Below are 25,136 nucleotides of genomic sequence, written 5' to 3'. Positions count from 1 at the left end.
CATCATAATGAATATTTATTTTGACCAGCATCTAGACATCTTGAGGCTACTCTTTTTCAGTTGGATGAAATGTAAAAACTTGTTTACAGGGAGGATAACACTGTGATGCGTCAGATTATGTGTGGATATTTTGGGGATGAATAACATCACATGTTCATTTTATCTTTTAATAATAAGATTATGTCAAGACTTTTGATGGTTTCATTAGATGGAAGAATGACTTATAAGCCTCCCCTATGCTATCAAACCAAAGTCATGGGTTGAATGACAATAAAACAATTTATTTTACATTCAGATATTTCTTTTATTACGCAATGACTTTAAAAACAACTTATATCTTCAATATTGTTTACATAAATATTTTCTATTCAATGTATCATAACAAGATGACAAGCTCCAACATTCACTCTGTACCACACACGAAATCAGTTTTTCTGAACTGGTACTGCTCCCATTCTTGTAGGATCCTGTGATGGATAGTGGACAGGTAACTGATGCCTCTGAAGTTGTTGCTGCTGTTGCTGTTGTTGCTGAGGATGTAGAGGAGGTCTCATTGGCATCATACCGGGAGGAGGTGGTGGAAGTCTCATTCCTATAAAAATATACAATTCTTATTTATGTTCTAATTGTTACTGACAAATGTAAATTGTTACTGACAGATGCAAATTGTTACTGACAGATGTAAATTGTTACTGACATATGTAAACTACTACTGACAAATGTTAATTGTTACTGGCAAATGTAAATTGTTACTGACAAATGTAAATTGCTACTGACAAATGTAATTGTTATTGACAAATGTAAGTTGTTACTGACCGACAAATATTTTTCTCTTACTAGAAATGATGACAGTGCTTCAAATGAAAGAAGTCTATGTTTTACCTTGAAAAATCTAAAATCAAACTCATATATAAATATAATAGTTTCAGCACCTCCTCTAAATTTTCTTTTAAAGTTTGATTATTGGTTATATTCAGTTTTTATTGGTGGAGGAAGCCAAAGTGCCCGGAGAGAACCACTGACTTTTGGTAGGAAAACTGACAATACTAGTCAATTAAGATTGGAGTCTAGCACACCTGCCATGTGCGGGATTCGAACTCACGACCTCAGTGTTGACAGACTAGTGATATTTAGACCACTCGTCCACTTAGGACTCTGATTCCTCTTGAAGTTGTGCTAGTCCCCCCACCCCAAAAATGATTGGTTATACAATGTTTGATGATGTAGTCTCAAAGTCCCTCTGAAATAAGAACTGTAAACTCAAAAACTATTGCAAAAGAGAGGCGAAAGATACCAAAGGGACATTCAAACTCATAAGTCGAAAATAAACTGACAATGCCATGGCTAAAAAAGAAAAAGACAAACAGACAAACAACAGTACACAAAACACAACATAGAAAACTACAGACTGAGCAACACAAACCCCACCAAAAAATGGGGGTTATCTCAGGTGCTCCAGACGGGTAATCAGATCCTGCTAACTTGTTCTATAACTTGTCATGGTGTAAACAAAAAGTATATATCATGTCAATATCTTCAAGCATGACTAAAAATAGTGTGGAAAACTGATTATATGAGTGAATTTTTCAAGTCCAAGGACCGTAACTCTGCACAAAATCATTAGACCGAAACAAAAAATTTGAACTTGATCTGTAACTTGTCATGATAAAACTATATACCAATTATCAATCAATATCTTATCAGCATGAAGAAAAAAACATTTGATATGATTAATAGTTCTCTAAAATTAGATATGATGTAATACAGTGTATATCTATTTTCAAATTATAATCAAATATAATTAATAGTTCCAAATATTTTTTCTTTCATTTGTCACAAGCTAATATAGATTTGTAACTTATCTATAAAATGTCAACAACTTTTATCTACACAATGTAATGTATTGAAATATATACATTAATAAAAATAGATTATTATCTAATAAAAGGATTTCTCTTCATATTTTTTTATATATATATATAGCATTCAGAAAATTAGTTTATACTAAATAACAAACAAACCTGCCAAAAAATTCTTCAAATAATTTAACAAAGAATGTCTTTTAAAAAATGAGTTATCTCCCTTTGTACAGAGAGATGGTTTAACATAGTACTCAAACATTAGAAATGGTCCAGAGTTATGGTCCATAACTCTGGACTAAATCATCAGACCAGAACAAAATTCGAACTTGATCTATAACTTGTCATGATAAAACTATAAACCAAATATCAAATCAATATCTTCAAGAACGAAGAAAAAAAGTGTGGAAAGCTGATTTGCCGGACTGACGGATGGACAGACGGACAGATGGACAGACAGACGGAGTGCAAACCTAAAGTCCCCTTTGACTTCGTCGGTAAAAACTTTTGAGTTATTCAATGTTTGTACAGAACTGAATTTCCAGACAATTTAACTGTGTGTAAATAAGGACTTTTCACCTGCTAAAGTGGCATCACATGGGGCCTTTAGAGGTTGTCTAATTTGTGAAAAATCTAATCTCACTTCGTCCCCTGAAAATTTAACCACATACATGTGTGAAAATGTCTCAGCTTGGAAATGACCCATCATACATATCCAAGTTTACAATAGGGACAGAGGAATCAAAGAAAAGGCTACCATTGTCATTTATGGGAAATGAATTGCGAATCTTGACCCATATCTAGTACATATATCTGTATGCGGATTTTCCTGGAGTCGCAATAATCAATCTCGCATTTTTGTTTATTCTTCAAAAATTGCAATAATAAATGCATGCAATAATTTCTGAATTTACAGTACTTTCAATAGCTGTAGTACCTATAAGAGATGAATGATACAACGTTGAGAAGCCACTTAAGAAAATTTAGAGTGGTTGTTCCCCTTTATAAGTCCTAACTTACCTGGAGGTGGTGGTCCCCTAAAGAATGTGAATGGTACAAAGTTAGGTGGTGGCCCTCTTGGAGCCCCTGGTGGCCTCGGTGGTGCAGGGGGCATCATCATGGGTGGAGGTCCATTCAAATTGAAGAAGTTGTTATTGGTGACAATCTCCTCTGGTGGAAGAGGCAAAGCTGGAAATAGAAAATAAAGCAACATTGTACATATATGCATTATAATTTAATACAAATTCTAAATTATACAGAAAATTCTGAAATAATTATGTGCATTTACCGGTACTATTGTGATTTTTTATGATCATATATATTTTCGCTGCTAAAATTAGGACATTTAAATGCTTCAAGCTCTGAATGTTTGTATTGTATTCACTATGGTATAGATTCCGACTTTTAAATGTCATGATACTTTTTGGTAATCAGATATTTACAAATTTGCTGGAAATTGTAAGCTTTACAACAAAGCAACCACCATCAACAATGTGCTAGTGCAACTGTAGAAAAAAAAAAGTTTAAGAATTTGGATTCCCTAGTATAGTGATTTTTTTTTGTATTAATTTTCTTTCTGCTATGAGGACTTCATCCTCTATAAAAACCCTTTCATTGAGCGGGAAAGGTTTTGGTACTACTCTTAATATCACTTTCAGCACATTGTACATCTACTTGATCAACATAAGATTAAGTATGAATATCTGAATCAATACAAACCTCCCGGAAGTCCTGGGACAGGCTCAAGCTCTGCTTCATCTTCCTCACCATCCTTCTTCACCGGAGCTCCTTGTTGAGCCTGAGATTTTCCCCATTTTATTGTCAGCCTTCTACCTCCAAGTATCAGTTTGTTAAATGATTTTTCTGCAGCTGTTTCTGCGGCTGCCCTTGTTGTAAACTGTACAAATGCACATTGTTGTTTAGTGACAACATTGACTGACCTTATCTCACCAAACTGGTAGAATTGATCTCTGCAAAAAAATATTAATTATCATTTTATATCAAGTTAAATATGGAAAAACATTTCTCCTAATCATTGCCAGTATATGTTTTGTATCAAAATTTTTCCTTTCATTTCTTCATAATAAAATTCAGCAATTTTTATACGACCACAAAAAAATTTTTGTGGTCGTATATTGGTATATTGGTATGACGTTGGCGTCGTCGTCGTCGGCGTCTGGCGTCGTCCTGCGTCGTCCGAAGACACATTGGTTTTCGCACTCTAACTTTAGTTTAAGTGAATGGATCTCTATGAAATTTTACCACAAGGTTCAATACCACAAAAGGAAGGTTGGGATTGATTTTGGGGGTTATGGTACCAACAGTAAAGGAATTAGGGGCCAAAAAGGGGCCAAAAATAAGCATTTTTGTAACTTCCAGACATAACTTGTGTGTTAGTGTATGGATCTCTCTGACATTGTACCACAAGGTTCCATATCACAAAAGGAATGCTGGGATTGATTTTGGGGGTAATTGCCTCAAAATTTTAGGAATTAGGGGCCAAAAAAGGGGCAAAAAACAAGCATTTTTCTAGTTTCATGACAATAACTTGTGTGTAAGTGTATGGATCTTTCTGAAATTGTACTACAAGGTTCCATATCACAAAGGGAAAGCTGGAATTGAGTTTGGGGGTAATTGCCGAAACGTTTAGGAATTGGGGGCCAAAAAGGGGCCAAAAATAAGCATTTTTCTAGTTTCCAGACAATTACTTGTGTTCAAGTGTATGGATCTCTCTGAAATTGTACTGCAAGGTACCATACCACAAAGGGAAGGCTGGGATTGATGATGGGGGTAATTGCCTCAATATTTTAGGAATTTGGGGCCAAAAAGGGGCCAAAAAACACATTTTTCTTGTTTCCAGACAATAACTTGTGTGTAAGTGTATGGATCTCTCTGAAATTGTACTGCAAGGTACCATACCACAAAGGGAAGGCTGGGATTGAGTTTGGGTGTGATGAATCATAAGGGGGTTCAAAAAATTTGGGGAGGGGGGGATTTATTTTTCTTCATTTTTTTGACTTTTTTCCTATATTTTCTTTTAAAATTTTCCATTTTAAGTTGGTTATTTCTAATTCTTATTTAAAAGCAAATAATAATGATATTGTAGGAGATACACACCAAACAGGATGTGTAAATTATTATATAATAAGTATTGTGCAATAGCAAGAAATTTTCAATTGCACAGTATTGCACAATAGCAAGTAATCTTCAATTGCACAGTATTGCGCAATAGCAAGAAATCTTCAATTGCACAGTATTGCGCAATAGCAAGAAATATCCAATAGCACAATATTGTGCAATAGCAAGAAATTGTCAATTGTACAGTATTGCGCAATAGCAAGAAATATTTAATTGCACAGTATTGTGCAAATGAAGATACTTCGTATAAATTGCTTATTTCTTGACCAATTTCAATGGGGTTTTATTCTTGAATTCTAGGGGTTCTTTAATATGCTGAATCTAACCGTGTATTTAGTTTTTGGATTTTGGGCCAAGTTTTTAAATTGGTCCACATTGAGGTCCAAAGGGTCCAAAATTAAACTTTGTTTGATTTCATCAAAAATTGAATTATTGGGGTTCTTTGATATGCCGAATCTAACCATGTATTTCAATTCTTAATTTTTGGTTCCGTTTTCAAATAAGTCTACATTAAGGTCCAAAGGGTCCAAAATTAAACTTAGTTTGATTTTAACAAAAATTGAATTCGTAGGGTTCTTTGATATACTGAATCTAAACATGTATTTAGATTTTTGATTATGGGCCCAGTTTTCAAGTTGTTCCAAATCGGGGTCCAAAATTAAACTTTGTTTGATTTCAACAAAAATTGAATATATGGGGTTCTTTGATATGCTGAATCTAACCATGTATTTAGATTTTTGATTTTTGGGCCCCGTTATTAACTTTGTTCACATTGAGGTCGAAAGGGTCCAAAATTAAACTTTGTTTGATTTCATCAAAAATTGAATTCTTGGGGTTCTCTGATATGCTGAATCTAACCATGTATTTAGATTTTGGATATTGGACCATAAAAGGTGAATGTCCAATTTAAAAATTTTAAGTTCTTATACCACATTCATTCTGTGTCAGAAACCTATGCTGTGTCAAATATTTAATCACAATCCAAATGCAAAGCTGTATCAAGCTTGAATGTTGTGTCCATACTTGCCCCAACTGTTCAGGGTTCGACCTCTGCGGTCGTATCAAGCTGCACCCTGCGGAGCATTTTATTCCATTTGTAATGGAGCATAACTCTAGAACTGTAAAAGTGACACCACCAAAATTCAAACTTAATCTGTTTTTTGTGTTAATAAGCATTGTGTATAAGTTTCATAACATTTGGTTGAGGCAAACTAAAGTTTCATTTTTGTAGAGAACAGAAATGAAAAATTAAGCAATTTTTCCATTTGTAAAGGGGCATAACTCTAGAACAGTAAAAATGACACCACCAAAATTCAAACTCGATCTGTATTTTATGGTAAGGGCTATTCCAATAAAAAGGAGGTACTAGGGTCGGAAGGCAATTTTGAAGTACCCCATGACCAAGAGGAATGTACCATGTATCTTAACACCAACCAACAGGAAGTCGTTTCATGATAATACAAGAACCAACTGGAATATATCTAACTTATTTTTTACTGGCCCTTCAAAATTGAGAAGAAATTACCTCTTGGAATTGTAGATATATGTATACTCTATAAAAACATCTACATGTAATATCAACATTTATTAATGATAAAGAAAATTACTGTCACATTTCATTAGATTTTGACATGAAAATTTGTGAACTAAAAGTTATTTTGAGTTTCTGTATAAAATATTTCATGCTTTTTCTTTCTTTTCCATATATCTTTTGGTTTTCAATTCTAGTGTTTATATTTCATCATCATAGATGTATTTTGCCACCTGCCTGGAATTATTATTTTTTATTGTATTTGATCGGCAAACCAGGAATTACCCTTATCCGACCCCGGAATCTGATCCAGTATTTTAATCTTCTTCATTTCCGGTTTATGGCATCCATTGTTTTTCAATGTTGTTTTTGTCAGTCAGATACGATTTTACTCGTATTTACACATTACTTGTTGGCGATTTTCAGTATAAAGCTAGCGGTTGAACAAAATTAGCATCGCTGTCATGAATAATAAAGATAAAAATAAATTTTGAGATCGTTTTGGAAGTTTTGGTCCCAAATTGAAAATTGGGAAAAACGTAGGGTATTTGCCATTGCCAATAGGAATGGGTCCGGTATTTGGACCCTGCGGAATACTAGAAAAATCCCTGGAGGGGTATACGATCTCAATAGTAATATGGCTTTAAAATGACCATACTGATGATTAAAAAGGTCGGCAAAGTTTATTTTTATTTTCTTTCAAATCGAAGGTCCGTCGGGCCTAGCTAGTAATCAAAACAAAAGTCCGATTGCAATAATGGAAGGTCGCGGACCTCAGATAATTTGAACCTCCGAACATTATTTTCAATAGAATTTGACATCGTTCGTCATGTGCTTATCATTAAAGGGAAGTAACTCTTGCACTACCGGAACTGGTACCATAGGTAGAATACAACGTTGCGCAAGTCGCAAAATATCACGATATGAGCAGGAGACAAAAACAATTGGTTATATAAGTCCTTGCAAAAACAAATAATAATAAATAACGAAAAATAACACAATGGAACCTACAGTCACGAAAACTGACTGTCAAAGAAGACCAACAACCAACAATACTTAGTTTCTCTAAACACCAAGGGCCACTGGCCATAAACGCTTCAACACATCAACAACCAAGGGGATTTTTTATAATTGCCATCCAACCCTGGTACATTCTTTTTAATGGAATAGCCCTAATAAGCATTGTGTATAAGTTTCATAACATTTGGTTGAGGCAAACTAACGTTAGAGAACGGACAAAACATTCAGCAATTTTTCCATTTGTAAAGGGGCATAACTCTAGAACAGTTAAAGTGATGCCTCCAAAATTCAACCTTGATCTGTGTTTTGTGGTAATAAGCATTTTGTATAAGTTTCATAACATTTGGTTGAGGCAAAATAAAGTTAGAGTACGGAAACCAATTTTGGGACGTACGTACCGACAGACAAGGGTTAAACTTAATGCCCCCTCCACTAGGGAGGGGGCATAAAAACATCCTGACTTGAAAAAACTGTACTTCCTTATAAAGTTGTTCATATAATTCTTTATTTATAAACGATGTGATAACTCCATGATTCAATACTTTGTAGAGCTTTTTCATTTTTACTGTGACTTGATTGTAAGTGTTTCTCTCCACCTCTATCCAACTCTCTCTAGTTTTCCCCACCTCTATCCAACTCTCTCTAGTTTTCCCCACCTCTATCCAACTCTCTCTAGTTTTTCTGCAACAGTTGGTTAAAACTTCTGAATGGTTGAACAGGTTGATTTGAAGAAACAAATTGCAATTAGGTCAGAATTTTGAATGAACTATAATTGGTGGAGACAAAACACTTACAATCAAGTCGCAGTAAATGAAATATGAAAAAAAATACTTGTATTACATGCTACTTCAGTGCTTATTTACATTTATCTATATTTTGCGACACAACTTTCCACCTTTTAAAATATATGTGATAAACAAAATATTCTCTTACTTTAATTCTGTTTCATCTATCTTTTCTCCTAGATTGCCTACATATAATGTTGTTATAGTTTTATCCTCTGGAGGGGTCAGTTTTGGCATGTCATTGTATCGCCTCATTAACTTATCAGCCACAGGATCATTCATACCATAAAATCTATCTTTTATGTTCTGATCAGCCAGAGGATCATCTGGGTCTGTTGGTTTGTCGTGTCTGTAAAATAAACAAAAACATATTATATCCATTTCAGTGTTGACATTAAGTGTTGTTTCCCAAAACATGACAAGGCAACCCTATTTAACTGTCGTTAATGACACCAATTTTAGCAAAACTAAAATAGTGCATTATAGGAGGATTTTCCACCATCAAAGAAAATAAAATGGTTCCCATACTTTCATGTTCATGGCTATCAAATCTTTTTGTTTTGCAAACATCATAAAATAAAATGCTCCGCAGGGCGCAGCTTGATACGACCACAGAGGTCGAACCCTTAACAGTTGGGGCAAGTATGGACACAACATTCAAGCTTGATACAGCTTTGCATTTGGATTGTGATTAAATATTTGACACAGCATAGGTTTCTGACACAGAATGAATGTGGTCTAAGAACTTAAAAATTTTAAATTGGACATTCACCTATTATGGTCCAATATCCAAAATCTAAATACATGGTTAGATTCAGCATATCAAAGAACCCCAAGAATTCAATTTTTGATGAAATCAAACACAGTTTAATTTTGGACCCTTTTGACCTCAATGTGGACAAAGTTGATAACGGGGCCCAAAAATCAAAAATCTAAATACATGGTTAGATTCAGCATATCAAAGAACCCCATATATTCAATTTTTGTTGAAATCATACAAAGTTTAATTTTGGACCCCGATTTGGACCAACTTGAAAACTGGGCCCATAATCAATAAAATGCTTCGCTGGGCGCAGCTTGATACGACCGCAGAGGTCGAACCCTGAACAGTTGGGGCAAGTATGGACACAACATTCAAGCTTGATACAGCTCTGAATTTGGATTGTGATTAAATATTTGACACAGCATAGGTTTCTGACACAGAAAGAATGTGGTCTAAGAACTTCAATTTTTTTAATTTACCTATAATGGTCCAATGTCCAAAATCAAAATACATGGTTAGATTCAGCATATCAAAGAACCCCATATATTCAATTTTTGTTGAAATCAAACAAAGTTTAATTTTGGACCCCAACTTGGACAAACTTGAAAACTGGTCCCATAATCAAAAATTTAAACACATGTTTAGATTCAGCATATCAAAGTACCCCAAGAATTCAATTTTTGTTAAAATCAAACTAAGTTTAATTTTGGACCCTTTGGACCTTAATGTAGACCAATTTAAAAAACGGGACCCAAAATTAAAAATCTAAAAACACAGTTAGATTTGGCATATCAAAGAACCCCAATAATTCAATTTTTGATGAAATCAAACAAAGTTTAATTTTGGACCCTTTTGACCTCAATATGAACCAATTTGATAGCGGGCCCACAAATAAAAAATCTAAATACAGGGTAAGATTCAGCATATCAAAGAACCCCATATATTCAATTTTTGTTGAAATCAAACAAAGTTTAATTTTGGACCCCAATTTGGACCAACTTGAAAACTGGGCCAAACATCTAAAATCTTAATACATGTTTAGATTCAGCATATCAAAGAACCCCATATATTTAATTTTAGTTGAAATCAAACAAAGTTTAATTTTGGACCCCAACTTGGACCAACTTGTAAACTGGGCCCATAATCAAAAATCTTAACACATGTTTAGATTCAGCATATCAAAGAACCCCAAGAATTCAATTTTTGTTAAAATCAAACTAAGTTTAATTTTGGACCCTTTGGACCTTAATGTAGACCAATTTAAAAAACGGGACCCAAAATTAAAAATCTAAAAACACAGTTAGATTTGGCATATCAAAGAACCCCATTAATTCAATTTTTGATGAAATCAAACAAAGTTTAATTTTGGACCCTTTTGACCTCAATATGAACCAATTTGATAGCGGGCCCACAAATAAAAAATCTAAATACATGGTAAGATTCAGCATATCAAAGAACCCCATATATTCAATTTTTGTTGAAATCAAACAAAGTTTAATTTTGGACCCCAATTTGGACCAACTTTAAAACTGGGCCAAAAATCTAAAATCTAAATACATGTTTAGATTCAGAATATCAAAGAACCCCATATATTCAATTTTTGTTGAAATCAAACAAAGTTTAATTTTGGACCCCAACTTGGACCAACTTGAAAACTGAGCCCATAATCAAAAATCTGAACACATGTTTAGATTCAGCATATCAAAGAACCCCAAAAATTCAATTTTTGTTAAAATCAAACTAAGTTTAATTTTGGACCCTTTGGACCTTAATGTAGACCAATTTAAAAAACGGGACCCAAAATTAAAAATCTAAATACACGGTTAGATTTGGCATATCAAAGAACCCCAATAATTCAATTTTTGATGAAATCAAACAAAGTTTAATTTTGGACCCTTTTGACCTCAATATGAACCAATTTGATAGCGGGGCCCACAAATAAAAAATTCTAAATACATGGTTAGATTCAGCATATCAAAGAACCTCATATATTCAATTTTTGTTGAAATCAAACAAATTTTAATTTTGGACCCCAATTTGGACAAACTTGAAAACTGGGCCAAAAATCAAAAATCTAAATACATGTTTAGATTCAGCATATCAAAGAACCCCATATATTCAATTTTGTTAAAATCAAACAAAGTTTAATTTTGGACCCTTTGGACCTTAATGTAGACCAATTTGAAAACTGGACCCAAAATTAAAACTCTAAATACACGGTTAGATTCGGCATAACAAATAAATAAATGTGGTCAAAGATTTTACAAATCTAATGCGCCATACTGTGCAATTAAAGATTACTTCTTGAAATTTTTCAATATTTGAAATTTGAAAAAAAAACAATATTTGAAGAATAATTCTTTTTAATTTCTGAAATCTGAAATGAGAAAAAATTGACCCCCACAATTTCTTTTTACCCCCCCCCCCCCCCCCCCCTTTCCCCCAAAAAATTCTTTCCCTCAAGATATGGTCATAATCTCAATTCAAATTTCCAATGGAATTTGCAGCCATAATTACCCATTTAAATTTACCATAGTGCTAACTTAATCTATTTTATAATAGAATTTAAAATATAGTGTCAAATCTTTCATATGGATTTTTTTGTAAAAAAAAAAGATGCAACATTTGCAGATATTTTTACTGGTCTTCCTTTATAAATATGCATTTCTTTAAACATAATTTAAAAGCAGTGTAAGGGAAGTAACCAAAACGTTGTATTTGGATTACCTCCCTTACACTGTTTTAAATTATCTTAATTGTTCATTAACCATTACTTTATACATAATTTAAAAGCAGTGTAAGGGAGATAATTTCAATGATGTATTTGATTTATCTCCCTTACACTGCTTTAAATTATGTTTTGTATTAAAGTATTTGTCCATTAACCAGGACAACCTTGTTTTTCCCCCTTTTTTGCCCCTAATTCTTAAACGGTTTGAGCCATAACCCCCCAAAGCAAATCCTAACCATCCCTTTGTAGTATGGAAACTTGTAGTATAATTTCAGAGAGATCCATACACTGTTCCACAGTTATTGTCTGGAAACAAAAAAATGCTTATTTTTGGCCCCTTTTTGGCCCCTAATTCCTTAACTGTTGGTACCATAACCCCCAAAATCAATCCCCACCTTCCTTTTGTGGTATTGAACCTTATGGTAAAATTTCACAGAGATCCATTCACTTTAACTAAAGTTAGAGTGCGAAAACTAATGCGTATTCGGACGACGACGACGACGGACGACGACGACGCCGAACGACGACGACGACAACGACGCCAACGTCATACCAATATACGACCACAAAAATTTTTTTGCGGTCGTATAAAAATCTAAATACATGTTTAGATTCAGCATATCAAAGAACCCTAAGAATTCAATTTTTGTTAAAATCAAACTAAGTTTAATTTTGGACCCTTTGGACCTTAATGTAGACCAATTTGAAAACGGAACCAAAAATTAAGAATCTAAATACATGGTTAGATTCGGCATATCAAAGAACCCCAATAGTTCAATTTTTGATGAAATCAAACAAAGTTTAATTTTGGACCCTTTGGACCTCAATGTGGACCAATTTACAAACGGGGCCCAAAATCCAAAAACTAAATACACGGTTAGATTCAGCATATTAAAGAACCCAAAGAATTCAAGAATAAAACCCCATTGAAATTGGTCAAGAAATAAGCAATTTATACAAAGTATCTTCTTTTGTACAATACTGTGCAATAAAATATTTCTTGCTATTGCGCAATAATGTACAACTGACAATTTCTTGCTATTGTGCAATATTGTGCTTTTGGATATTTCTTGCTATTGCGCAATACTGTGCAATTGAAGATTTCTTGCTATTGTGCAATACTGTGCAATTGAAAATTTCTTGCTATTGCACAATACTTATTATATAATGATTTACACATCCTGTTTGGTGTGTTTCTCCTACCATATCATTATTATTTGCTTTTAAATATAAATCAGAAATCACCAACTTAAAATGGAAAATTTTAAAAGAAAAATAAGGGAAAAAAAAAAAATCCCCCCCCCCAATTTTTTGAACCCCCTTATGATTCATCACCCCCAAACTCAATCCCAGCCTTCCCTTTGTGGTATGGTACCTTGCAGTACAATTTCAGAGAGATCCATACACTTGAACACAAGTTATTGTCTGGAAACTAGAAAAATGCTTATTTTTGGCCCCTTTTTGGCCCCCAATTCCTAAACGTTTCGGCAATTACCCCCAAACTCAATTCCAGCTTTCCCTTTGTGATATGGAACCTTGTAGTACAATTTCAGAAAGATCCATACACTTACACACAAGTTATTGTCATGAAACAAGAAAAATGCTTGTTTTTTGCCCCTTTTTTGGCCCCTAATTTCTAAAATTTGGAGGCAATTACCCCCAAAATCAATTACAGCCTTCCTTTTGTGATATGGAACCTTGTGGTACAATGTCAGAGAGATCCATACACTTACACACAAGTTATTGTCTGGAAGTTACAAAAATGCTTATTTTTGGCCCCTAATTCCTTTACTGTTGGTACCATAAACCCCAAAATCAATCCCAACCTTCCTTTTGTGGTATTGAACCTTGTGGTAAAATTTCATAGAGATCCATTCACTTAAACTAAAGTTAGAGTGCGAAAACCAATGTGTCTTCGGATGAAGCCGGACGACGCCAGACGACGACGACAACGACGCCAACGTCATACCAATATACGACCACAAAAATTTTTTTGCGGTCGTATAAAAACTAAAGCAAACTTAACATGTGATGTGTTATAGTAAATTCCCAGAACTCAATATTTGTGTAATGGATGCTATCTTTTTGCTTATGGTCCACAAGGAATATTACCTCGCTATAAATTATTACATGTGTGACATACTTTAATGTTCTATTGACTTCTGATCAAAGAAAGGGACTGTTAACTTTACAACAAAAAAGTTTTGAACTTTTGAACTCCTGACTTGTTTTTAAGTGTTATAACTACCGGTATAAAATATCTCAATAACTTTAAAGCATGGTATGAGAAGGACAGGATGAAATGTTTTTCTTTTGTTTGGATTAAATGCACTCAATAAAATGAATGAAGTTTGATAACCATCTACAATGAAAATTTTCTGTGTATGTTTCAGTGTTCTCCCCAAGATTTTTGGATAGCACCAGGGTAATGCGTGTGGACTTCTTGGTGAAATATTTCATGCAATCAGTTGTGTCGCGTAGCGTTGCTTAGCTCTAGTTACTGTAATTTTTATGTCTCTTGTTTTGTTTTAATACTGTGGTACTGTGTTATGTAGACATTGATTCAAAAAATTATTGGTAAAAAACAAGGATTTGTATAGTCTCACTTTACAAATCCTTGTAAAAAAGAAGTAAATCAAAAAACAGTTTGTATACTTAAATATTTTTTTTAAATAAATAAATTATGATTCATAATAAAATATTCATCTGTATTTAAAGTAATTAAATCTTTTATAAAATCCAAAATCAATAAAAATAAAATATCATTCAAAAGAGAACAAAAATGTTCAATTTAAAAAACTTTCTAGTTTCTAGAAAAAAATTTGTTATATGTGAAAGGATTCCTGTCATAAGAAGATATAAAATTAACAAGAACAATTGCAAATATTGTTTTATTATTTGAACCAGTTTCTATCTTAGATTTTAATAATAAGAAATTTTTCATAAATTTTAGAACATTTTGCCATAGATTTCATCAGAGACATGTAATACAATTGTATTATATGTCTCTGATTTCATGTGAATATAACTTTTCTTGTCTTTGGTGATAATCAAACATAGATACAGACTTAATACTGCCCTGAAATCTAAATCTTTATTTGTCATGAACCATTTAAAAAGAATTCCTAAATCTATAAATTTATCTTTGGTCTATAGATCTATAAGTAACCATATTCAATGTCAACAACTAAGTCTCCCTATTTTCCCGCCTAAATGACAGGAAGTAGATATAAATAGATTTAACATGTGCTTATGGATAAAATTTGCAAGATTACTTCTGTTATTCATTAATTATGGATATAGATATCCAGTTTGAAGGTACAGTCATGCATTTTATTTATAAAATATAATAGATTGCAATTAATTGTAAATAAACTTGAATATTCTACGTGAACTAACAGGGTCATGTGATATGTACAGACAAATACTACAGTTTGAAACCCGACTATCATGCAATAACTATGTCATAATTAAACATAATATTGGCCATGGTTTAAACAGAGACATATAATACTATCAATATAAGAATTGGGAAATGTATAGTTGTCCATTATACGTAATGAGCCACCTTTATGATGTACAAAAATGTACATATCGGGTCAAGACACTGTTTGTGTACAAAGTATTTGCTGACTTGTCACAGGTCAGTGCTTGGGTTGAGAGTGAAGCCATCAAATTGTTATCTGTGATCATAAAGTTATGAACTCTTAATTAAAACACAAAAGAATCATTTTACAAGTGTTAATTACATCGATTAAATCCAATCAACAAGGTTAACCTTATAAGGTAAATCGATCACTTGTGTAAACAATCTGTGTTGAACTGGTTTGAACTGGTCAAATTTCACCTGGAATTTTATACCGCATGGAAAAGATTTAACAAGTCGTTTAAAACTTTACCGATTTACGATTTTTTAACTGAAAATTTTAGCACCACGGAGAAAAATTATGCATCGCGGTAAGAACGATACCACCACGGTAAAAATTATACATCGCAGGCCCGCGGTCCTTTAAGGGCCTGGGGAGAACACTGTGTTTTTATGTTTGATTATTCCAATATCCATGTTTGTATTGAACATTATCATCATACTTGACTTTTAAACTAATGTATGCCATGTATATGTTTGCATTTTTGTTTATGCTTTTTCTATGATGAGGGCCTCAGCGAAGATTAGTTATATAGCTAACTGTGTATTTCTCTTAAAATAAAGTATTGTTGTTGTTGTTATCACTTTTGATATAAAAATAAGAAGATGTGGTATAATTGCCAATGAGACAACTCCCCACCAGAGACCAAATGACAAAGCCTTCAACAATGAACAAAACCCATATCACATAGTCAGCTATAAAAAGCCCCAAAATGAAAAATGTAAAACAATTCAAATAAGAAAACTAACGTCCTGATATTCATTTAACTTAATAATTCTATAAAGAAGCCTATACATCATGTGGTGTGCCAAATAATTTAAGGATAATGCTGCAAAATTAAAGGGTTTATGATCTTTAACAAGTACTGAAAATACAAACCTGTATGGGCATTCTTCTCCTCTTTTACATTCACCTTTAACCCAGAATGAACAAATATGTGGTCTGTTTCTCTTGTAATAGGGTGTGGTTCTAGCTAACTTTAACAACATATCACTGGGTGCCATGGCTTTACCTAAAGCACTTTGTGAATTTAAGCCATCTTGTGCCATCTGAAAAAGAACAAGATAATTCTTACCAAGAATTAAAGCTAACAATTAATCAAGGTACTATCTACATGTAGGTTACCTCTACATATAAGTTGGCCATTTTCTATTTAGTATTTTTCTTGAAAATGTAAATGTGTTCGATATGAATGACTGTTGCAGAAATTAAAGGCTTGACTTTTAAACTGTTAACACACAAATATGTCTTACTGCTTTGCAACCAAATCAAAAACAATTTTTAGGTCCACCAAATTTCTACATGTACACACATCCTTTAGTTATTACTATTAAAATACTCACTTGAAAAGAAAGCTTAGTGTTTAACGCTGTAATTATTTCAAATTCACTGAGGCATATTAGTCAGGTCTAAACAAAATCTTGAAAATGATGTGTTAAAATGAAAGTGTGAGAGCATTCCTTATAAAAACAAATCAATGTTGTGTTTCTTTGAAAGTTAGTGGGTATGTCATACATCTACACTTGGACTTTACAGAACCAAATATAAATTTGAAATTCACTTCAAAAACAGTTCTGTTATTTATAGTGTTAACAATATTCAACTGGTTAACTGATTAACCATTGTAAAGGACTGAATATGGAATTTAAAAAAACGTTAACAATTTATTCTAACCTTTTTCAATTTTTTCAGATATGAAATAAATGTGTATTGAAATCTGAATAATAACATTAAATTTAACATGATAATCATATACATGATATAGTTCTTAATTTGACAAATTAATTGTCCAGTATTTGATAAGTTAAAACCACTAAAACATTCTAATTTTTAAATTCAATGAGCACGAAAACACCTTGTCCATTAACTTTGGATAAACTGATCTAAAGAAAAATATAGTTTGCACTGTAAAGCCATATAAAATAAATGTATATTAAATAATATTATTAAACAATTGTAAGTTGATCAAAATTTAAAATTAAATTCATAATTTCACTTTAACTGTACTAGTGAGGGGGTATGCAGGTTAAAATATCATGCAAATCATCCAAGGATCTGTCATATTTCAAATGAAATGCAGATTTAAAATTTGTGAAATGGAATTAGTGTTTACTGGTGGTAACAGTAACAAGCTGAATAATCTTCAAATAAAAGAGGAATGTCTCCATGAACACAGATGTCCTCTTGTAAATATATGGCAAATTCAGCAGTTTTTCCATTTATAAAGGGAACAGTGAAAATGAAGCCACCTAAATTTGAACTTGGTCTATGTTTGGTAGCAATAAGCATTGTGTATAGGCAAATTAGAGTTAGAAAACTGAAACCAATTTCAAGACGTTCAGATGTTCAGACAGACAAGGGTAAACCTTAATGCCCCTTTTGCCTAGTGTCTGGGAAATAAAAAATAACATCATTTTGTTCTAAGGTTAGATAAAAATGTTCAATTTGACAACAATAGTTATTATGCATGCAAATTGCAGAAAAAAATCCAGTCACTGTGACCTACTTTATCCTCCATATTCTGTGTATAAAATTCCTTATTGACATCAGATTTAGGCATGTTGTCCTGTATTTTCAATGCTGCATCTCTCACCTGTACTGGTAAACCTGTAAATAACAAACTAATATATACTACTTTTTTACATGCAGAAGCTGTAATTTATACTTATAAATGTATAATTAGGACTTATTTAGATGCATCAAACCAATTTTTATTTAAAGAAACAGTTAAAACAAGATAACAACTCATTATGAAATCCTATTTAATGATTCAAGTGTAATTATAATTATTCGTTCACACCATATTGTACATTGCAAAACAAGAGAATATTTTTGCCCTGAAAATGAACTGAATTTTCGTGGAATTTTAAGACCAATGTTGACCCTGTGTAAACCTACTCGTTACACATGTTACACGTGTGGGTTCCTACTCTTTTACCCTGCCTGTGTAATACCTGTGTTTAAAATGTTAAAAGAAATAGGCCTATGAATTAAATGACTATTATTATTATTACCATATTCTAAATCGAGCAGACATGTCTGACAAATATTTTTAATTTTTGAACATGTCTGACAAACTTCAGTCTTCTTGTATCTCATCCTTGCTCCGGGACACCATCTGAATACTGTGAAGGGTCGGACACAAATTTTACATTCCTTTCCATACTTTTCTTTCATCTGTAAATAAGAACAATACAGAATGCAGTTTACACAAAAGGAAGATGATATGAAGGGGTAATTAAAAATTATGTCAAAAATGACTGACATCGTCGATTTCATCACCAGAAAAAAAGAAACAATACAATCAATACGGTTAGTCTACATAACCATGACAACACAGACAGAAAACTAAATATTCAGCAGCACAAACCTCATTAAGAGGAAAGGTGAACTCACAATGCTTCAGAGGTTTAAACATTTAATGCTCCACTTGTGGAAAAATGAGGTTATTAATACTGATTTTGAGATGTAAAAATTTTGTAAAAAAAGTCACAAACAAAGAAAAGATTATTTGATTGTGTCTGATTGTTTTGTTTTCTTGAGAGGCAATTTTCAAACAGCCACTGAGGCTACCTCAGTTTGCTTCCTGAGGCAAGCACAATGCCGCATGTCGACCCTTAATTTTGCCAATTATGGGCCATCTTGTATTACTTTGTTGGAAGTAAGCAGTCATTCTGTTGTATGTTTTACTTTACAACAGGTATGACAGTATATGGTCTATGACAGTATATGGTCTATGACAGTATATGGTCTATGACAGTATATGGTCTATATCGGCAAAGGTTGAAGTTTGTGTGAATGCAAGTCTGGTTTTAACAAAGACAATGCCAATTCTGCCTGTACTATGTGTTATTCCTTGTTGTTGTTCATCTATTTTTCTAGAGGAAACAAGTGTTGGTGGTTGGTGTCGTCTGCTGATTAAATCCAATTTTTTTTCATTTAAGGAAAACAAATTTCTGGGATCTTAGGACACACAATAATGTATGTAGATTTACATGTACTATACATGTATGTACAACACTCCTTTCAAAAGTCAAATCATAGAAAGTGTCTATAATATTACTTCACTTACCATTCTTATGTATGGGTTATCACCAAGACATGTCTGACAAAGAATTGGGAATTCCTGCAAATAAAATATATCATATTAAATTTTATATATATATATATAATGTGCACAACATTTATTCAATAAATTTCTGGTTGTTCATCATCCTCTTAATACATTTAGTAATGAAATGAACAAAGTGTGACATTTGGAACAAGAATTGTTTAGTTCAATACAATATGACAATATCTCATTTGATAAATTGAGGTGTACATATTTTTGATCACAGAACAAATAAATACATGTACACCTGTCTGGGAGACCAACATTATTTATAATATGAGTACTATTGTTATTGGCTGTGAACTAGCTTTCAGTATGTGCATATACTCTTAGATGGGTAATATGTGTCTTTTGTCTTTGTGCTAGTTATGCCTATCTGATGAGTAAAGCCCTCACTAGTTTTGTTCTTATGTTGTACTGTTACACCATTGTCCCAGATTAGAGGAGGTTGAGTGCTCAAAAACATGTTTAGCCCCACCACATTCTATATCTGCCTGTCCCAAGTAAGGAGCCTGTAATTCAGTGGTTGGTTGCTGTCTGTTATATCTTTTTTTTTCCTTTAATGTTTTGTCATAAATCGACTTGTTATTTTTTTCCTTGAATTGTTTCACATTTTGTCATGCTGAGGCCTTTTATAGCTGACTATAAGGTATGGCATTGTTAAAAGGCTGTTGAACTTGAGTGACCTATAGTTGCTTCAATCCATGTATTTGAACTCTGTTTAAAAGTTCATTCATAAGCAATCATCATAACATGAACTACTTCATATTTTATACAGCTCTATATATATCTACTGTATCTGACAGAAACTTAAATAGACTGTAAATGACCAAAAAGACCATGGTCAAAAACTCCTTGTTCCCGCAACTTTTATATTTTCATTAGTTCTAGGTAATCAGATTACAGTCCATGTCAAACATTGTGTTCATTGAATTCAGGAAACGGTTTTCTTTCTGTGACATGATAACATACAAAATAAAATGCTCCGCTGGGGCGCAGCTTGATACGACCGCAGAGGTCGAACCCTGAACAGTTGGGGCAAGTATGGACACAACATTCAAGCTTGATACAGCACTGAATTTGGATTTTAATTAAATATTTGACACAGCATAGGTTTCTGACACAGAATGAAAGTGGTCTAAGAACAATTTCAGAGAGATCCATACACTTGAACACAAGTTATTGTCTGGAAACTAGAAAAATGCTTGTTTTTTGGCCCCAAATTCCTAAATGTTTAGGGCATTTACCCCCAAACTCAAACCCAGCTTTCCCTTTGTGATATGGAACCTTGCAGTACAATTTCATAAAGATCCATACACTTACACACAAGTTATTCAACTTATTGTCCTGAAACTAGAAAAATGTTTGTTTATTTGCCCTTTTATGGCCCCTAATTACTAAAGTTTTGAGGGAATTACCCCCAAAATCATTCCAGCCTTCCCTTTGTGGTATGGTACCTTGCAGTACAATTTCAGAGAGATCCATACACTTGAACACAAGTTATTGTCTGGAAACTAGAAAAATGCTTATTTTTGGCCCCTTTTTGGCCCCTTATTCCTAAACTTTTTGGGCAATTACCCCCAAACTCAATTCCAGCTTTCCCTTTGTGATATGGAACCTTGTAGTACAATTTCATAAAGATCCATACACTTACACACAAGTTATTGTCATGAAACTAGAAAAATGCTTGTTTTTTGCCCCTTTTTTGCCCCTAATTCCTAAAATTTGGAGGCAATTACTCCCAAAATCAATCCCAGCATTCCCTTTGTGATATGGAACCTTGTGATACAATGTCAGAGAGATCCACAGACTTACACACAAGTTATTGTCATGAAACTAGAAAAATGCTTGTTTTTTGCCCCTTTTTGGCCCCTAATTCCTAAAATTTGGAGGCAATTACCCCCAAAATCAATCCCAGCATTCCCTTTGTGATATAGATTTTTTTAAAAATGTACATGATATAGTTACGATACTGTTGTCAGGTCATAAAAGATTGCATATTTTGGCTTTAATCATGTTAATATTGATTCACTTATAGAGTCTTTGCATCGGAATTAACACCTTTATTCTAAAACCAGTTGTTGGCATGACACGGCCACGGGTTATGTTCTTCTCATATATTTTATGACAGTACAGTGATATTGTTTGCCTCAAATTACAGCCGAAATTCGGCTTTTTCCTCTAGAGAAAATTCCCAATTTACTAAAAAAAATGGCTTTAAATTCCTCCCAAAAAGTTTAACATTTTCCCCAAACAGTGATGGCATTGGTAGTAATGTTTGTAAATATTGTATTCATGTTATTAGAAAGCACTTTTGAGATTTGGTTTTCTGATCAGAATCATCATGGTGTTTGTAACACATGTGGTTTTCAATGCATTAAGTACCATCATTGCTTCTGTTTCTTTCCCCTCTTCGAAAAGTACCTTTCAGGTTGAAAATTTCTGACAACCAAAATATGCATGAAAAAAACAGTGCAAAAAAGACTGCAAAGGTCAGCAAAAATCGGAGATGCGTTTAGAATAAAATATACAAATTTCCCAATTTCAATAAAAAATATGCATTTTTCCCAATAAAAATCAGTAGAGGTAGTTTTGAAAAAAGACAACAATATCACTGCGGTATAATACTAAACCCCTAACAGGAGGGATTGTGCCTCAGATATTCATATGATGAAGACATTATCTTTCAATCAGTTTAATTGAGGTCTGGAGCTGGCATGTCAGTAACTGCTAGTAGTCTGTTGTTATTTATGTACTATTGTCATTTTGTTTATTTTCTTTTGTTTCCTATTGTGACATCGGACTCGGACTTCTCTTATACTGAGTTTTACTGTGCGTAATGTTGTGCGTTTGTTTTTTCTACATTGGCTAGAGGTATAGGGGGAGGATTGAGATCTCAAAAAACATGTTTAACCCCGCCGCATTTTTGCGCCTGTCCCAAGTCAGGAGCCTCTGGCCTTTGTTAGTCTTGTATCATTTTTAATTTTAGTTTCCTGTGTATAATTTGGAGTTTAGTATGACGTCCATTATCACTGAACTAGTATACTTATTTGTTTAGGGGCCAGCTGAAGGATGCCTCCGGGTGCGGGAGTTTCTCACTGCATTGAAGACCCATTGGTGGCCTTCGGCTGTTGTCTGCTCTATGGTCGGGTTGTCTCTTTGACACATTCCCCATTTCCATTCTCAATTTTATGACATACCGGGTATGCATTGTCAGTCAGGGGTACTACTTGTACAAGTAATCTTTATTTACTTGAAGAAGTAAATAAAATAAACTTATATAAGTTAATTATAATGTTTGAATAATCTCCCCTTAATTTTCTCAAAATTTTACTTGTATAAGTAAATTTTTTTTACAATCCCACAAAAATTCTCAAGTTTTGAGATGTAAAAACATGCCTTTAACAATTTTTCTCAGGTTAGCTCATAATTTTTTATTAGAGTTCAATGTTTCATCTCATTCATTCAACAAAGAAACTGATTGCGCAAAGATCTTAAGTATTTGCGCAAGGCCTTCAAAAATTGCCCCTAGGGGGCTTGTAAATGAGCAGTGTTCTGAAGATAACAGACAAATGAGATTTTCATTGTCCATGAAATTACACTTAAATGATTAGTAAAGACATCTGCAAAGGACAGACAATCAAAAATTCTATTAGAGCAAAGAAGTCCTAAGAATTCAAGAAAAGAAGATAGGATGACTTTTTTACTTGTAAAAGTAAAAAAATCTGAATGTCTAAGGGACATAACTAAGCCCAATTTTTTTTTACCTATACAAGTAAATAAAATACACTTGTATAAGTATCCTACAAATTTTCTTATATAAGTATATTAATATTTACTTCTTTTAGTAAATAAAAATTACTTGTACAAGTAGTACCCCTGACTGATTGTGACATAGGAAATGTAATGGAAAGTGCACAAATTAGAAAGTCTTCATTTGTGGTAGAATTGAGGATTCTTTTGTAATCCAATTGGGCCTGTTGGGGACTTGTAACAACAGTAACATAAGTGATTAAGGGTAACAGTGTTCAAGTTGGATTTCAAAACAAAATAGAACACATACATGTATCAAAACATCCATGATACGAGCCACTGTGTGCTAATGCTTGTTTCAATAAAACAATGCTTTGTGTCTGAGTAAGCAGAGTTTAATTCACCATTTCATGTATTTCTTTTTCACACTACTCTGTTTATTCCATTTAAAATTAAACCCTAGTTATCATGTAATTGAATTATTTTTACACTATAAAGACAGATTATATCCCGCAATGGTGGTAAGTCGTGCACTTAAGGCCATTTTTTATTTTATTTTTCTGTAGACTTAGCTTTATTTTTTTATTACTGTGTATTGTCAAGCTTGGTTACTCATAATTGTTTCTCAGTCACTGAATGTACGATGTTGTTCCATACTGCAGCAGCTGACCCGGTTTGTTTACATTCAAATGATGATACAGAAGCTATAACAGCATTAATGTCAATATAAAATTCACTAAAATATACTATTCAGACTTGGAAAGAGAGAGCTGGAAGAAAACATAGAAGAAAGTAAAGAGTTTGTTAAAATGCTGAGACAGTACGGTTCCCTTAAGAAAAAAACATCAGAAGATTTAAATCTTTCTTTGATTACAATCACAGTGTACCATCAATCCAATGGCATCATCAGTTAAACATACAATCATTCCATATAAAATTGTCATGTCATATGTTAATAATTTAATTTTGGATGTAACACGTCTGCTGATTGGCTGACGTTGTTTTGTTTATCAGCTCATAGACATAATTTAGTCATGTGACCGTGACGTCATCAACGTTTTTTCATTGTTTACTCCGGTTTAAAATGGAATTTAGAATTAAATTATAAGAAATAACTGTAATATTTTATCTGTCTATTCGAAATAACATAAAAAATGTGATGCACACTTTAAAATAACCCGCTACGCAGGTTATTCAGTGTGCATCACATTTTTGATGTTATTTCTTCATAGACAGAAAAAATATTAGTTATTCCTTAAATATCATAATGCATATATATGTGACACCTTTAATATAAGATTAATTACCTATATGTATTGTTTATTTTAAAAAAAACACAATACTGGTACAAAATTTTTATACATGTATTGTGGACAATACTAGTATACCAGTATTGCGATCACCAACTACAGGAGATCCCAAATCTCCTGTGTCATTTAACACCCGGTTTGTAGTCTGTAGAAATAAATGCCATCAAATTTTTTTTTTTAAATGTGATTTTATATGATATATATAGCCACAAAATGTAGGTTTAATGCTTTTGGCCATGCACCACATGCCAAGCGAAATTGAAATAAACAGTTTAAGTGTAATTGTCTAGAGAACATACAGAATCTTCCCAGTTTTGTCGATTATACGTGTTTGCACCCTTCGATGTCGCCATTTCTTCTTTCAGTTCCAACTGGTTCCTTAATTTTGCTAAATATCAAGAAGTTCCAGCTAAAATAGAATTAAAATTTGTACCAGTTTTTTAAAATCACTAAGATGTTTGATTGAATAGATATAAATGACGGTATTG

General features: G+C 33.0%; 2 protein-coding genes across 2 annotated transcripts in view; both read right to left on the bottom strand.

The window, feature by feature from the left end:
• Positions 1-279: 279 nt before the first annotated feature.
• LOC127707667 (pre-mRNA-splicing factor RBM22-like) lies at positions 280-25,062 on the bottom strand. Its single transcript, XM_052212319.1, has 9 exons — positions 24,948-25,062; positions 19,547-19,600; positions 18,489-18,651; positions 17,981-18,081; positions 16,354-16,523; positions 8,482-8,682; positions 3,579-3,829; positions 2,880-3,047; positions 280-592 (listed from the first exon to the last, which is right to left on the bottom strand). The coding sequence occupies exons 1-9, from the start codon at positions 24,999-25,001 to the stop codon at positions 426-428; spliced, it is 1,329 nt and encodes a 442-aa protein (XP_052068279.1). The 5' UTR covers positions 25,002-25,062; the 3' UTR covers positions 280-425.
• Positions 16,720-25,136, bottom strand: part of LOC127707669 (dnaJ homolog subfamily B member 12-like) — a 57,171-nt gene continuing 48,754 nt past the window's right edge. The window contains exon 11 of the transcript XR_007984981.1: positions 16,720-16,729. The gene's annotated coding sequence lies outside the window, so the exon portion shown is untranslated. The remainder of the gene's footprint in view (positions 16,730-25,136) is intronic.

This window comes from Mytilus californianus, unplaced genomic scaffold (assembly GCF_021869535.1).
Source record: "Mytilus californianus isolate M0D057914Y unplaced genomic scaffold, xbMytCali1.0.p SCAF_7, whole genome shotgun sequence".
In the NCBI taxonomy this organism is placed as follows: domain Eukaryota; kingdom Metazoa; phylum Mollusca; class Bivalvia; order Mytilida; family Mytilidae; genus Mytilus; species Mytilus californianus.
This window is presented reverse-complemented; position numbering and strand designations above follow the sequence as displayed.

Coding starts and splice junctions, on each gene's coding strand:
- LOC127707667 (XM_052212319.1), bottom strand. CDS start 25,001: ATGGCGACATCGAAGGGTGCAAACACGTATAATCGACAAAACTGGGAA. Junction 16,524..17,980: donor CACAGAATATGGAGGATAAA/GTAGGTCACAGT, acceptor GTTCTTTTTCAG/ATGGCACAAGATGGCTTAAA. Junction 593..2,879: donor TAGGGGACCACCACCTCCAG/GTAAGTTAGGAC, acceptor ATATTTTTATAG/GAATGAGACTTCCACCACCT.